Source organism: Alosa pseudoharengus, unplaced genomic scaffold, assembly GCF_046254945.1.
Source record: "Alosa pseudoharengus isolate Yale_2024_CS ecotype anadromous, Long Island Sound unplaced genomic scaffold, YU_APseudo_1.1 YU_APseudo_1.1_scf_3, whole genome shotgun sequence".
NCBI classification, from domain to species: domain Eukaryota; kingdom Metazoa; phylum Chordata; class Actinopteri; order Clupeiformes; family Clupeidae; genus Alosa; species Alosa pseudoharengus.
In genome coordinates, this window is record NW_027468718.1 from 47,905,516 (window position 1) to 47,920,119 (window position 14,604).

A 14,604-nucleotide genomic window follows, 5' to 3' on the forward strand; every position below is an offset into this window, starting at 1 on the left:
TCTCTCTCTCTCTCTCTCCACTCTCTCTCTCTCTCCCCCTTCACTCTCTCCACTCTCTCTCCCTCGGTCAGGAGTTGAGTGGTGTGGTTGGGGAGTCCAGTACGGAGCGGTTGGAGTTCCCTGTGCTGACGCTGCGCTCGCTCTCCTCCATCACGCAGCTCCAGCCCTTCCTGCACACGCTCAGTTGCTCTTTCAGGGGTCGCCCTGGCAACAGTGACCCCAGTGACCCCTGGCCCGCGGCCGTCTACCCGGCCCACAGCTCCGAGGCCGTGCTCAGGCGCCTGGAGGTCATCACCGAGGGCGAGTTCCTCAGCAGTATGGAGGGATAGAGGAGACGAGGAGGAGGAGGAGTTGGGGAATAGAGGGACCACAGGGGGAGAGGGTTGGGTGAGACAGCTAGGCAGGGAGACAGGTGGTGGAGATGGAGAGGGTTGGGTGAGACAGCTAGGCAGGGAGACAGGTGGTGGAGATGGAGAGGGTTGGGTGAGACAGCTAGGCAGGGAGACGGGTGGTGGAGATGGAGAGGGTTGGGTGAGACAGCTAGGCAGGGAGACGGGTGGTGGAGATGGAGAGGGTTGGGTGAGACAGCTAGGCAGGGAGACGGGTGGTGGAGATGGAGAGGGTTGGGTGAGACAGCTAGGCAGGGAGACAGGTGGTGGAGATGGCAGCGAGACAGGTCTCCTAGCAAACAGAGAAACAGACTGACTGACATTAGAGAGGGAACCTAGCAAAGATAGTTATTGATTATTGATTAGGTATTAAAAGAGTGAGAGATATAGAAAGGTAGACAGAACAGGCACAGGTGAACATAGCTAACTATGATGGACAGCACAGGTGAACATAGCTAACTATGATGGACAGCACAAGTGAACATGGCTAACTATGATGGACAGCACAGGTGAACATAGCTAACTATGATGGACAGCACAGGTGTACATTGTTAACTATGATGGACAGCACAAGTGAACATGGCTAACTATGATGGACAGCACAGGTGAACATAGCTAACTATGATGGACAGCACAGGTGAACATAGCACAGGTGGACATGGCTAATCAGTCAGAGGGGAAGGGCACAGAGAGACTGATCCAGGATCAGAGAGGGTCTGTTTGCTAAGACGTCTACTCAGTGAGAGAGGCATAGAGAGAGCCTTCTGAACAGCCTCACCGAAGAGAGTAGTGTCTGAGTGTTTATTCAGGTTTATTTATTTAGATAGGCTCACAGGACAGGTGAACTAGAAGAAGAGCAGAAAAGTAGGCAGATCTAGCCTGGATTCATGCTCGCTTATCGTGGAAGATTATTACTTTGATCAGAAATAAATACATTGTTCTGCTATGCTGAGCTTCTCTATCTAAAGTTGTGTTTGGACGACTTTGCATCAGGGAAATCCTGCTTTACATGACAGGCCTGTCTGTAGGTGAACGGTGAACTACACGCTCCCAGTGCAACGTGGCAAGACCCCCACTCAGTCTGGCATGGACTAGAGGATTGTCTTTCTGTGACACTGAAAGCACCGTTCAGAGAATGGGAGGAGAGGTCAGAGGGTCATCTGTAGGTTCATCTGAGCAGGAGGATCTGAGAGAGTGTTGAAGCGTCCTGTAGACTGTACAGAAGAAAACAAGACCAAGAATACCAGCATCAGAGATCTTCTCATCTGATATAAATATTCCATCTCTATGACGACAGCCTGGAACTATCAGATCTAAAAGGATTCTATGGGGAAGGGCGGACTTGGGATTCTAGAAGATATTGTACCTTTGATGACCAAACAAAAGTGCTCATTCTAACCGTCTTTAACCGTTTGCTTGCTGGTGTCTTTCTCTCTGAAGGCTGTTTGTTATATTTTCCTTGTTGCCTTGGCTACTGAAAAAATGCATTTTCTGTTTGTTGCACTGGTCGAGTCAGAGTGTGGGAATTTGGGACTTTTATTTCTCTGTTTACTTCAGTCAGAAATGTCCCTCTTACTCTCTGTGTGTGTGTGTGTGTGTGTGTGTGAGAGAGAGTTCAGAGGTGCTCTCCCGAATGTAAGGCCATCCCTCTGTACACGTGTGCTCTGGCCTGCCCTGGTGCTTGCATTCTCTCTCCCTCCCTCCCTCTATCTATCTATCTCTCCCTCTCTCTCTAAATCACTGTGCATTTGACTGCTAATAGTAAAAGCATAGTAGTGAGGACTTAAAAGGCTTGACTACTGCACAGTAAAGGGGCGTAATATGAGGACTCAAAAGGCTTGACTACTGCTCATTAAAGGGCCGTAATATGAGGACTCAAAAGGCTTGACTACTGCACAGTAAAGGGTTAAGACCACTTTGACCCCATGTTCTGACTCTCGTCCCCAAGCTGTCTGGATGCTTGACCCAGTGAGTTACCTGAACAGGTGGGAGTACTGAGACTTACTTATTTTACAGATGGGTTCACTGGGACAAATACGAAATCACTGAATGTTGTTTTTTTAAAAACAGACCAGGAACATTTACCAAGCTTGCATTGTGCACTGCATGTCTTTTCATATGAAGGGAATGATGTGGACCGTGTGTGTGTGTGTGTGCGTGTGTGTGTGTTGGGAATCAAAGGCACCATTGGCGGTCTTTCAGGTTGTGTCTGCACAAATGTTTATTGTCAGTATGGGCCCTGCACAATTATGCTTTGCACCATTATTTTATGTGTATTTCTAAATGATAAAATAAATCCTTATTTGTCTGTCATGTCCATTGTTAAAGTGGAATCATAAATCTCAATCATAAAATGAATTATGTTTGATGAGCCTTTAATTCTTTGCATTGGATTTTTTAAAAGGTTTTTGGTCTATTGCATGACTGTGCTACAGCTAATGTGGATGTCATTGTGTGGGTTGGTATTGTGACATACAGTGACTTATCAGACATCTGTCCTGTGACCACTAGAGGGAGCTCTCTGCTCTATATATCATGCTAGAAAACCTCTCTGGCAGGCACAGCAAATGCACAGGTCGGTGTGTGTCACTTAGTCCTGTTCTGCTCTGCTCTCTGGCTCAGTAAGCGCTTTCAGATATAACCTCCGGAGTATATGAGGAGGTTTGTCAAACGGAGGTCCTACCCTTCGGATGATTCAGATATGATGCTAAACTGCGGACCTAATACTGACCTTACACGGACGTATGTGTGAACGACATACACGCACATTACAGAATCTCCGTGTGGTTGTCGAGTGAGGGGTGGGGGCTTGTAGAGTTCACAAGATGCTGAGACATGACGCAGATTATATGCGGCCGCTGCCTGTCACAGCTGCTTCTTGTTTACAAAATATAGCCTATCATTATGTAGGCTAAAGAAGAAGAAATCTATTGTGCAAAGGCTAATACTTGAAGTAGGCTAGTCACGTAAGTGGGCACTTGAAATTGACCTAGCCTACAGTATTTGTATGTGTGCTTCAAATAAACACATTTATCTGTTTTCAACGTTATGTACCAGAATTAGCTAGGCTATAGAACCCCAAATCTGGTTTGCGTAGGAGAGAGAGAGCATGCACAAACTTTATGGTAGGCTACCAGCCAATTCAGTAGGCTAACTCAAGACTTCAAGATCATACAACGTTTTTAAGCAACAAACAAAATACTAACATTAATAACAGTGAAGTTGTTCGTTTTTCGTTTTTTCATGGTTTATTTTTTCCAAAAGCATCCTCTCCCCATGTGTAGCATTTACGTAAGGAGCTTGGAACAAAGTTGGGGTTTCTTCGTTTTCATTTTCTCTAGGCATATATGCTCAGCAAATATCAGCGAGCTCAGCAGGTCATGAAGGCTATCAATGAACAGAAAACCATGTTGGCTAACAATTTATTAAATACTCCTGTTATTGTCGTCAACGACGTCGCTATAGGCTACTGCCTTTTCAGCGCCTTCTGCTTATGATGATTCAGTCTTCTGAATTCGTTTCTCCTTGCCATGCAGTTGTAGCCTAACGTGTCTCTAACGTCCCTTTCAGGTGTTCTATCAAAATGTTGTATGCCCTCATGGACAGTAGCTCCGTGATGTCTGCATCTTTCCAGGTTGGAGATTTTCTGGACAGCACTATGCCACTCCATCATAACACTGGCATTTAAGTCAGATCTAACCACATGGACGCATGAAAGAAACGTCACCAACACGCCCTCTCACTAGGTGTGATTTTAACCGAATGTTCTACTCCTCGTTCAGACACAGCACATTTACATAATGTCCGGAGGAAATACTAGGTCGGGGGTAGTATAAACACCGGGTGAATTCGGACTTCCATATGACCGGTTATGTCGTTCAGATATACGGCCCCACCGTTTAACATCGGCAGAACCTCCGGTCTTACACGTATGTCTGAAAGCGCTTAGTGTGGCCTCGTCCAGCTCTCTGGCTCAGAGTGGCCTCGTCCAGCTCTCTGGCTCAGAGTGGCCTCGTCCAGCTCTCTGGCTCAGTGTGGCCTCGTCCAGCTCTCTGGCTCAGTGTGGCCTCGTCCAGCTCTCTGGCTCAGAGTGGCCTCGTCCAGCTCTCTGGCTCAGTGTGGCCTCGTCCAGCTCTCTGAACACACAAGGGCCCTCAGTGCCACAGGGGTCACAGACTAATTCAGCCCCACACATTTCCCTGGAAGCTTTTTTCTGTTAGTTTCCATTTTAGAAAAGACATCCATGGGCTCTTATGGGTTAATGGAGGCTTAGTTGACCCTTTCAGTAGTGGCTTAGACCAGGTCCCTCTGAGCCCTTGAGACTTGAGTGGCCAGAGCTGTGTGCTTCCTGCCTGTGTTAGACCCATGGAGTCCCTGTGGATCTCTGGAGCTTCCTGCCTGTGTTAGACCCATGGAGTCCCTGTGGATCTCTGGAGCTTGCTGTACTCGCCCCCTGCAGAGCTAACACATGGTGGGATTGGTAGACCCTGACCCACTCTCAGACAAACCCCATGTCGTGCTCTGTTCCCAACTGGACTGGTCATGAGGATTGTATCCATGTTTATGGGGAGCTATTGATTGAAGTCGGTACCATTAAATGTAAAGAAAAACAAGAACATTTTGAATGTCCAGTGGAAAGATGTAATAAATGAACGAGTTCATACAGTACATGCAGCTGTGTTGTCTGTCTAGAAACAGATCTTTATTGACATTTACACTCACATTCATTTAAGACTTTTATAAAAGGTTGCTAACACTGAATTGAAGGAAAGTTTACTTCAGTAAGCTGCAATCGCTTGTACCATTATGTGTCCTATGAAATTTCAACGAAAGTCAAATGCAATCAGCTGCCTGAAAACCAATTACCATCGACAGTTTTGACCAAATGTAGGATCACTGTCAATTTGATGTTTAATGACTTTTCAAATAGAATATCCATGTGGTATAATTTACCCTTTGAATAGACCTATGCATCCAAAGCAACTTGCCCTCTGCAGTACCCTTGACAGCCACAGAGGGGCAGCAGAGAGTTTTCTTAAAAAGTACTCAGATAGGTGCATTGTGTGCCCACGTTAATCTATCCCCTGCGTGTAACAGACCTCTTTACTGTTGAAAGATGTCCCTTAAACGACGGTCTATGTACTGTAGATCCTTGCTTGTGTCTCCAGATTATTGTAACCTAATAGCTAAAAACAGACCCTACTGCTGTGCAGTTGTGTTATCCAGTCACTCAGTCAGAACAACTCTGGAGTTAGTGGGACTTCTCATAAGGACGTCATCAGTGGCTGACACACTGCTAGTCCACAGCATTATCCAGCTGTCCCTCTCAACGGTCCCAGTCCTTCTTTCACGTTGTCCACCCGTATGGTTTTACATGGTCTTTCACATGGCATGTTTGCAACAGACTTAACAACTCAAGCTTGAGCTAACTGATGACGACGCTGAATGGCTGTCATCAGTTAAAGTGACTTTCTTGTAGCCTGCATTACCTATAAAACCAGAGAAACATCAGCCACCAAAGTAAGCACACAGCATTTAGGACTGACTAGGCTCTTTCAGGGTCTCGTAAATTAGCCAACTACGTGTCTACCCAGCACCTGGTCAACTGAGTGCACTAATGCTCAGAACCTACTGTATGGTGAAATCCTACTGTATCTATTGAAACCTACTGTACTGTATGGTCAAGTCCTTATCTATTGAAACCTACTGTGAAGTCCTTATCTATTGAAACCTATGGTGAAACTTATGGTGAAGTCTTTATTCATGTGTTTTGTGTATCCAGAAATGAGCTCTATATAGCTGAGTCTAATGGCCGGTGTTGGTAGTGACCATAGACTGTATCAAATATGTTGGCAAGGAACTGTGCTGGTAGCAGGTGAACTGGTAACTAGAAAATTGTGGGTTCAATTGTCACTACTGTGCCTTTGAGCAAGCCCAACCCCAAGTTGCCTCAGGGATACTGACCCTGCGATTGGTCTATGTAAGTCACTTTAGATAAAGGTATCTGCTAAATGTAAATAAATACATAAATCATGAAATGCAGACTTACCCTTCCAATGGAGCTGAATGTAGCATAGACTAATAATGAAAAGAAGAAAGCAACTCCCACAAACGACAGCAAGTATAACAGGTGAGATGGAAGCCTGATCCTGGAGTAGATGCCCATCTGTAACACAGGAAGTTCATACACTGAGGTGCCTACTGTGTCAGGAGGAGTCATGTAGTAAAAACATAGATATACTGTACAAACATGTTAGTCTTACCCCATGGGACAGAGATGTTAACAGCGCCACTTTTGATTTCACACCAATATGGTTTTGTCCTGTTCACAATGGCTTCAACCTGGAGTTGAATTTGGAATGTTCCATCTCCATGAGGAAGTGGTCCAGTCAGCTGTAGCCCACACTCTAGAGGCAAGCCATCCTCTGTGAGCTGAATCCTGAGTCCTGATAGGTCCCTATCTGTCACCTGACACAGTAAAGATGTGCGTATACTTCCTGTGATGGATTTGGCAAATACACAAACCTTCATATCTGCAACAAACAATAATACGAATTTTGACATTTTAACTTTAACACCTCAGCAGATTTACATTATTATACCATTAAATACAATTGTAGGCAGGAAGTAATTTAGAAATGAAATGACTTTTTCTGTCTCTTTGGTGGGTCCACGCATCTCTCCTTTGTGTCAACATGTTGTGGGTCTTCACACACTCCTTCTGCCCAAACTCGCCGTATATGTGATTCCTGAAACTCTTGCGGTTCCACTCCTCCGCCACAGGCTTGGCCAGGAAGGACAGGGCCGTCCATTTAAGAGTCCGGGGGTCAAAGGTCAGAAAGTCCTTACCATTCACAACCCATTTATCAAAGGGAAACACTCCTGAGCTGTTGATTGTACAGCCACGGCTTCTTTGAAGAATATCTGTAATAGTTTCAACGGAATTGTATCTTTTTAGATGTTACATTATTTATGATATACAATAATTATGCACCATCCATACCACAAACTAATACAATATACAAGTGTAGTCATTTGAACATATTTACAATTTCCACAAAGTGAAGACCTATAGACACACATACATGTGCATGCACACACACACACACACACACACACACACACACACACACACACACACACACAGAGTTGACTCACTGGCTGTTTGAGTGATCATGTTGTTGTTCTCCCCCAGCATGTCAATATGCTGGTAGTACTGGTCCTTACACACACACACGCACACACACACACACACACACATGCACACATGCACACAAACACACACACATGCACACAAACACACACACACACACACACATACACACACTCACTCACTCACCGGCTGTTTGTGTGATCATGTTGTTGATCTCTCGCCGCATGTCCATGTGTTCGTAGTACTGGTCCTTACAGTAGGTGTCTCTCTCCGTGAGGTCAGTGGAGCTGAGCGTCTGAGCGACCCAGTCCGGCCCGGGCTCGTCCCGCAGTGCGGGACTCTCGCAGCGGAACACCACCTCTCCGTCCAGCAGAGTGGTCTGGCGGAACAGCAGCTGGTCCGTGCGGTCCCAGTACATCACGTACTGGAACTCGAGCGAGTGGGGGTCTGGGACAGAGAGGGACGGTCAGCAGGCGAACTTACGGCAGCTGTACTGCCAGGTATGACAGGTGCGATATGGAGCATTAGGACATGCATGCGACATTACCAATGGAATGCACAGGAAAGTGTTTATTGATAAATGTGGACCAAATTATCACAGACTGGGTAACATTTCATCAATGTATTTTTCAGAAATGCCTGAAATTTTTTTGTTTTTAAAATAGGGATCATAGCATCATAATGTATTTAACACAATCAATTATAATATTACAATTTTAAGTCTGTAGTCAGTGCATTATGCTGACGGATTTCCAATTCAACATAGAATAAAGGAAATTAATGTTATGTTATGTTATACATACCCAAACCAGCTGACAGAGGCATGCAGATCATCAAACAGAGTAATATCCACTGTTTGTCCATCTTCCATAATAGAGTAGTCCCGAAGTTTCAATGCAGTCTAAGCCGTCTAACACATTAAAGCATAATTAAATCCTGTCACCGGTCAGTGAAACAGACAGATTTTCTCCACATCAGATTCACTTACGTGAGCAGCATGTCTAGTATCTACCATCGCCAGTGTCACACTATCCCAGCTGAGACATGGTTGGAATTTACCCGACAACATTCTACTGCCCCACCCAGGTGAAGTGAGGGGCATCTACTTCTCTCCTGAACACACACACCTACATGTCTGTTTACAGGTGTTTTTTTTTCTTTTTTACCTTTCTGTTTTCTGACCACACCTGTCAGGTGAAAGTACGCATCAGCTGGGAAACGCCACACCCAAGGGGCTAGTCAGTGAGCACCACCTTTTATGTGTTTGACCACTGTGACCTCGCAACCCTGTCACTGTGCCTCAGGCCACTGTCCTGTCAATCCGGTTCAGTTCACCTCACATCACCTCCACAGGCAGCTCAGCAAGTGTGTATGCATGTGCTTGTGTGCGTGCGTGTGTTTGTGTGTGTCCATGTGTGCCTGTGTGTGTGTGTGTGTGTGTGTGTGTATGTGTGCATGCCCATGTGTGTGTGTGTGTGTGTATGTATGCATGCCTGTGTGTGTGTGTGTGTGTGTGTATGTGTGCATGCCCATGTGTGTGTGTGTGTGTGCATGCCTGTGTGTGCGTGTGTGTATGTGTGCATGCCCGTGTGTGTGTATGTGTGCATGCCCGTGTGTGTGTGTGTATGTGTGCATGCCTGTGTGTGTGTATGTGTGCATGCCCATGTGTGTGTGTGTGTGTGTGTATGTGTGCATGCCTGTGTGTGTGTGTGTGTGTGTGTATGTGTGCATGCCCATGTGTGTGTGTGTGTGTGCATGCCTGTGTGTGTGTGCGTGTGTGTATGTGTGCATGCCCGTGTGTGTGTGTGTGTGTGTGTGTATGTGTGCATGCCCATGTGTGTGTGTGTGTGTGTGTATGTGTGCATGCCTGTGTGTGTGTATGTGTGCATGCCTGTGTGTGTGTGCGTGTGTGTATGTGTGCATGCCTGTGTGTGTGCATGCGTGTGAGAATGTGTGTGTGTATGTGTGCATGCCTGTGTGTGTGTGCGCCTGTGTGTATGTGTATCAGAGGCTTGCAAATTGCTGGACTAAGTAAAAGCAAATAGCCAAACACTGTTCTGTGTCAGCAATCATATGCAGTCTGCATGTTGGTTGGTTGGTTGTGAATATTAGCACAATGTTTGTATTGTCCGGTGAAACATAGCAGGCTCTTTGTGAATATTTGGATGCTGTGTTGTTTTAATCAGTATTGGTCATTCCAAATAAAATAATAAGATAAAGTGTGTGTGTGTGTGTGGATAGAGGCTCAGCTACTTAAGGGCCCTGGGGGTGTATCACTTACCATATCACATGTGTGCGTGCCTGCCTGCTAGTGCGGCAGATTAGTGAAACCATCGTTCACAAACAATAATCAAACTTGGCACAAATATTATTTGGGAACCACTTTATCCAAAAAGCACATTAGCCACGCAAAAAATCCAATATGGCCGCCATTTTCCAAGATGGAAAACCATTATACTTGGTTTTTGACTTGGATTGGGATTGGATAATCACATTTTGATGATCTTGATATCTAAATATAGGTAAAAGGGACTAAGTAAATGCATAAATGCATGTGTTTGTTTAAATATTCATGGGCTTGATGAAAAGCCAATCCGAAAAACTCTGTGGGTCTTGTGGACTACAAAGTTCCCTTGCTGAAATTCATTGGCCAACTGAAGATGTGTTTGTTGTAAAGAGACCAGGTCTCTAAGGTGTATAGAAAGCCATCTAGCATAGTTGACATTATTGTTTGCCAAGAAGAAGGGGATTAGTGCAGATAATGATTGACAATGCAAAGTGAAGTTTGCTTCTCTGAAAGACCTGATCAAAGAGAACATCACCAATTGCATTGACATCACAAGCTCCCAGAATTTAAACTGGACTCTTCATCTGCCTTTTCTCACACTAGTCTTCCCAACTTAAGTATGAACCCAACAAGAAGTATGGCCTTGATCGATATTCGAGAGAGAGAATAAATGATATTCGAGTGAGAAAGAGGATCAACGATATTCGAGAGTGAGCTTCGATAAACAATTTTCGAGTACAGTCCAACTATTTCTGGCCGCCATCTTGGAAACTAGCCTTGAAATAGATTTTTTTCTTTGCACCATTTATTTTGCCATGTTAAAAAACATACAAATTGATCATGTAAATACGCCCAGCCATTAAAGTTCTACAGCAAAAAAAAGTTTTTCTTACATTTGATGTGATGGGCCATGTTGGATTTTCAGGTGGCTAATGTGCTTTCCTCAAAAAGTAGGTTCTAGTGATTATTCATGCCAATTTTGGTGCTTGTATCACAAAGTGAACGATTGTCCTGGAATATGGACTTAACCTGCCGCACTATGCCTGCGTGTGTGCCTGTGTGTGTAACCCATGAGACACTGCAGTGAGGCTTCATGCAATGTGACACTGAGAGCACGTGGGTCTTTAGCATCATCCAGTGCACAGACTCACGGTGAACTTGACCGGTCTGCACGCAGAGATTGCCAGCAGAAGCGTTATCTTTGTGTCTGGGTCAAGTGTAAAGGCAGTAACCACTACATTCCTGACTCGTAAACACGTGCAGAATGACAATCCATAACCACTTTCAGCAGTCTAACATTATGTGCTGAGAGTCTGACAGCTATACAGGGCGTCACTAGACCCCTTTTACTGGGGCACGTGCCCCAGTATTGAACTGCTGTGCCCCAGTAAATAAATTAAGGTTTTTTAACTACCTCCTGTTGCCTCTTTGACAGCAGATTATTATTATCATTAGATTGGACTGTGCCCCAGGAGAGTTTGGTGTTGTAGTACTCGAATCCGAGACTGGAACTCGAGTCCGAGTCATTAGCTAAATTTAGAGACTCGTGACTTGACTTGGACTTGAGCACTAAATGACTCGAACTTGGACTTGGACTTGTGCATTCGCACTCGCGATGACTCGTCGAGGACGACTTTTTTTTGGCTATAATTAGGCTATAATTTGCTATATGATTTTAATATCTAAATTATTTGTAATAGGCTACTAATTTTAGTTCAAGGGAATGTTAGGCTACTGCTTCGTGTCATACATCGCAAGTCACATCATGTTCACATGCAAAGCAAACTAAAGTTAACTTTAACACCAAAATGCCTGGAGACATGGCCGCCGCTATTTCAATGTATTATTGCCAGGCAATATTAGTAATATATGACATGACATTGCCTAAGATTACACTCAGCCTAGGCTAAACATCACACACTGCTGCTAGATAGCTGATCTTCATGATTTGGTGAACAGTGTTTTTCCTGACTGACGCGCGAAGAGAGGTTCCATTCATTAATTTTCATTCGGGGCGTGCCCTGCCGTGCTTCTGTCTGTTAATTTGCAGCAGGCTATTATCGGATGAAAGAAAAATAAACTAAAAGTTTTCCCGATCAAGATATAGCATACTTCTTAATTTTGGTGTCATAAAATATAGAAGCATAACATTAAATTGCCTAGTAGAGTGTTTCAATGTAGGCCAAGTGAAACTGACAAACTGAACCTCTCGTGGGTAGGCCAGAAACAACTATATTTAAAACCACAAATGAAGTGGATTACTGTTACTGTTCAAATGAGCGATTTGATAGCCTAATCCACTGCACGAAAAAAAAAGGAAATAGCAACTTGTTCTATTTCTAACAGGTGAATATCGTAGCAAATAGTAGCCTATGGCGATGGCAGCTTAAAAAAACATTTATTTCACTCATCTCGCTCAAATGAACGTAGAATGTGGCCTGTTGCACAAAGAAATTAATTAGGCAGAATATCTGCATCTCCGTTAACCGAAAGCTAATTTTCATCTCTATTGTTGACGTGAAATATGTCTCCATAGTGTCAGTGAAGTGATAACATTATGCAGTTGCAGGTAGCCAGTGTTCACGTCACGGGAGTCAGAAAGAAGCTACCAAGACGGGCCCTGCTCTGTTTCTGTCCCTCCCAAACTGTGCTAAAATTGTGTAGGCTATTTAACAGCCAGAATTTTAAAAAAAATGCCGGGGGAGGCCCTTTTATGATCCACACTACCTCTTACAAAATAGGCCTACTCCAACGTCCATCTAGCTCTTGTGAAATATGAACTTCTACAACACTGCCTATACAATTGTCAGCAGTCAGTAACAGCATAATGGCCTGTGTGATTGGGATGTGGATTGCTCATTTATTATGAGTAGGCCTATAGGCTATGGTATGGCTATGGTATGGTATTCTCTCCGATATAATAAATACAACACATTGGGTTTGGCAAGAAATTTGGCAATACTACTTTCACACAAGTGATGGCACCCCTGCTTGGAGACAGAAGATTGTCCGTTTTGCTTTTAAGGATTTCATCTGCAATGGGAAAAAATGGAACGACATGAAGGCTATGCTTACTTTAGTGCTGGACTTCGACTCGACTTGATCAATAGGGACTCGACGTGGATCAATAGTGACTCGACTCGGATGAGTAGTGGACTCGACTCGGTCTTGACTTGGAATTTTTTTTTAATGACTTGGACTTGACTCGACTTGAACACTGGGGACTCGGACTCGAGGCATAGTGACTTGACTACAACACTGATAAGCACCTCAAGAGTGATGGCTTTCCACAGGTGAAAACATAAGCACTGCTATATTCACTTCAGTTCACACAACATGGAACTTCATGCATCACAACATTAAACAAATTGAGTACAAACCTCTAACAAGATCAGTATGGCTGAGGTGAGCACCACTCTTCATCTTCAGGTCAACTTTATTTATTTAATACACATCTAGAAAGAAAGAGAGAGAGAGGTGTGTGTGTGTGCTTTATATAATTAATTACGTAATTTTGCTGTATGAAAAAGCTGTGTGTAAAACCATCTGATGTCCCCTGTGGGGAAGACAGAGGAGACAGAACAGGTTTGAGTGCTGGATCAACCTGCTTCACTGAAGAGCTAGCCCATACCCACCCTCTGATGTGGACATTTCGTAACTATAAGCTTTAAATTATGTCACTGAGAGATGGGACTTGTTTGACTGGTCTTTATATAGCAACAGTTCAAAACAGTAATTATATATTTGTCTGGTATAGCCTATGGAGGGGTGGGACTCATTGCACACACGCACACACTGTCTTTGTCCTCAGGCCTTCCTCACAACCCTTACACCCTGTGTTGACAGCTTTTTCCCTACTCAGTGGAATGCTCGCAATGACAATACTGTAAGTGACAAACAAGAGAACTGACAAGCGCAGGCTGCAGAGTGGACGAGACTCTGTCCTAATGTCCATCCCCATAACTGTATTTACATTTTACATGGATTCATTTAGCAGACGATTGTATCCAAACTTTGTGACTTACAAAATGTTGAATACATTGTCCTGCGTAGGGCTACTTACCATACGAGAAAAGAAATGTGAAATGTGTCTTTTTAAATTATTTTGTTACCATTTCATGGCTTCAGTTGAGAAAGAAATAGCTTGCCACACCTATAGAATTTGTTAAGTTGTTGTTAAGAGTAGTTATTAATTAAGTCTTGTTCACCCTGTCTGGACTTTTCCAATAATGATGACAGGTGGACAATACCCTATCCTTCACATGATACAGGTCCTAAGGGCTGTCTAAGAGCTAACATGAGGACAAAGTATGTGATGAAGCATACATTCACACATAAACACAGTTTGGTTACACGTTACACTGCTACTTGGGTGCAGAGATATCACGCTACACATCAGTACTTTCTCACTCACCACAGCACGATCAATATCTGCACCCAAGTAGCAGTGCTTCGCCCCAATATAGTCCCAAGTCAATATCTGCCTAGGAAATCGTCTAATCTTAATCTGCATTGCTATTTGTACACGATGTGAATACACAGGCCACAAGATGTAAATAGATGCAGACTGCTCTGTGTCAAATGTCACTATGAAATGCGATTAATTTTTTTTTATTTTCTTAATGTGTTAATATTTCTGTAATTAATTAATCGAAAATGTATAAAAATGAATCGCAATAAATTAAACATGTTATTATGACAGCCCTAGTATTTACATTTTACATGGATTGCATTAGCAGACAATTTTATCCAAAATTGAGGATTAAACAAATACA

General features: G+C 43.8%; 2 protein-coding genes across 3 annotated transcripts in view; one reads left to right on the plus strand and one right to left on the minus strand.

The window, feature by feature from the left end:
- dop1b (DOP1 leucine zipper like protein B) overlaps nt 1-2,747 on the plus strand; it is a 127,941-nt gene extending 125,194 nt beyond the window's left edge. The window contains exon 40 of the mRNA XM_076264493.1: nt 72-2,747. Within this exon, the coding sequence (XP_076120608.1) occupies nt 72-329 (258 nt within the window). The 3' untranslated portion in view covers nt 330-2,747. The remainder of the gene's footprint in view (nt 1-71) is intronic.
- A 2,297-nt stretch (nt 2,748-5,044) lies between these two features.
- Nucleotides 5,045-8,620, minus strand: LOC143100912 (HLA class II histocompatibility antigen, DR beta 3 chain-like). 2 transcript variants are annotated; one of them, XM_076264507.1, is made up of 7 exons: nt 8,531-8,620; nt 8,346-8,452; nt 7,729-7,989; nt 7,038-7,313; nt 6,653-6,922; nt 6,439-6,555; nt 5,045-5,878 (listed from the first exon to the last, which is right to left on the minus strand). In XM_076264507.1, the coding sequence occupies exons 2-7, from the start codon at nt 8,404-8,406 to the stop codon at nt 5,796-5,798; spliced, it is 1,068 nt and encodes a 355-aa protein (XP_076120622.1). In that variant the 5' UTR covers nt 8,407-8,452; nt 8,531-8,620; the 3' UTR covers nt 5,045-5,795. The 2 variants fall into 2 exon arrangements, with proteins under 2 accessions (XP_076120622.1, XP_076120621.1); XM_076264506.1 differs by having other exon boundaries at nt 8,346-8,578.
- Between the last annotated feature and the right edge of the window lie 5,984 nt (nt 8,621-14,604).

Excerpts from the sequence above, each read along its gene's own strand:
- LOC143100912 (XM_076264507.1), bottom strand. The coding sequence starts at position 8,406 with ATGGACAAACAGTGGATATTACTCTGTTTGATGATCTGCATGCCTCTG. Across the intron at positions 6,923-7,037 it reads CCACCAAAGAGACAGAAAAA|ATATGAAGGTTTGTGTATTT; the intron begins GTCATTTCATTT and ends TGTTTGTTGCAG. Across the intron at positions 6,556-6,652 it reads TAACATCTCTGTCCCATGGG|ATGGGCATCTACTCCAGGAT; the intron begins GTAAGACTAACA and ends CCTGTGTTACAG.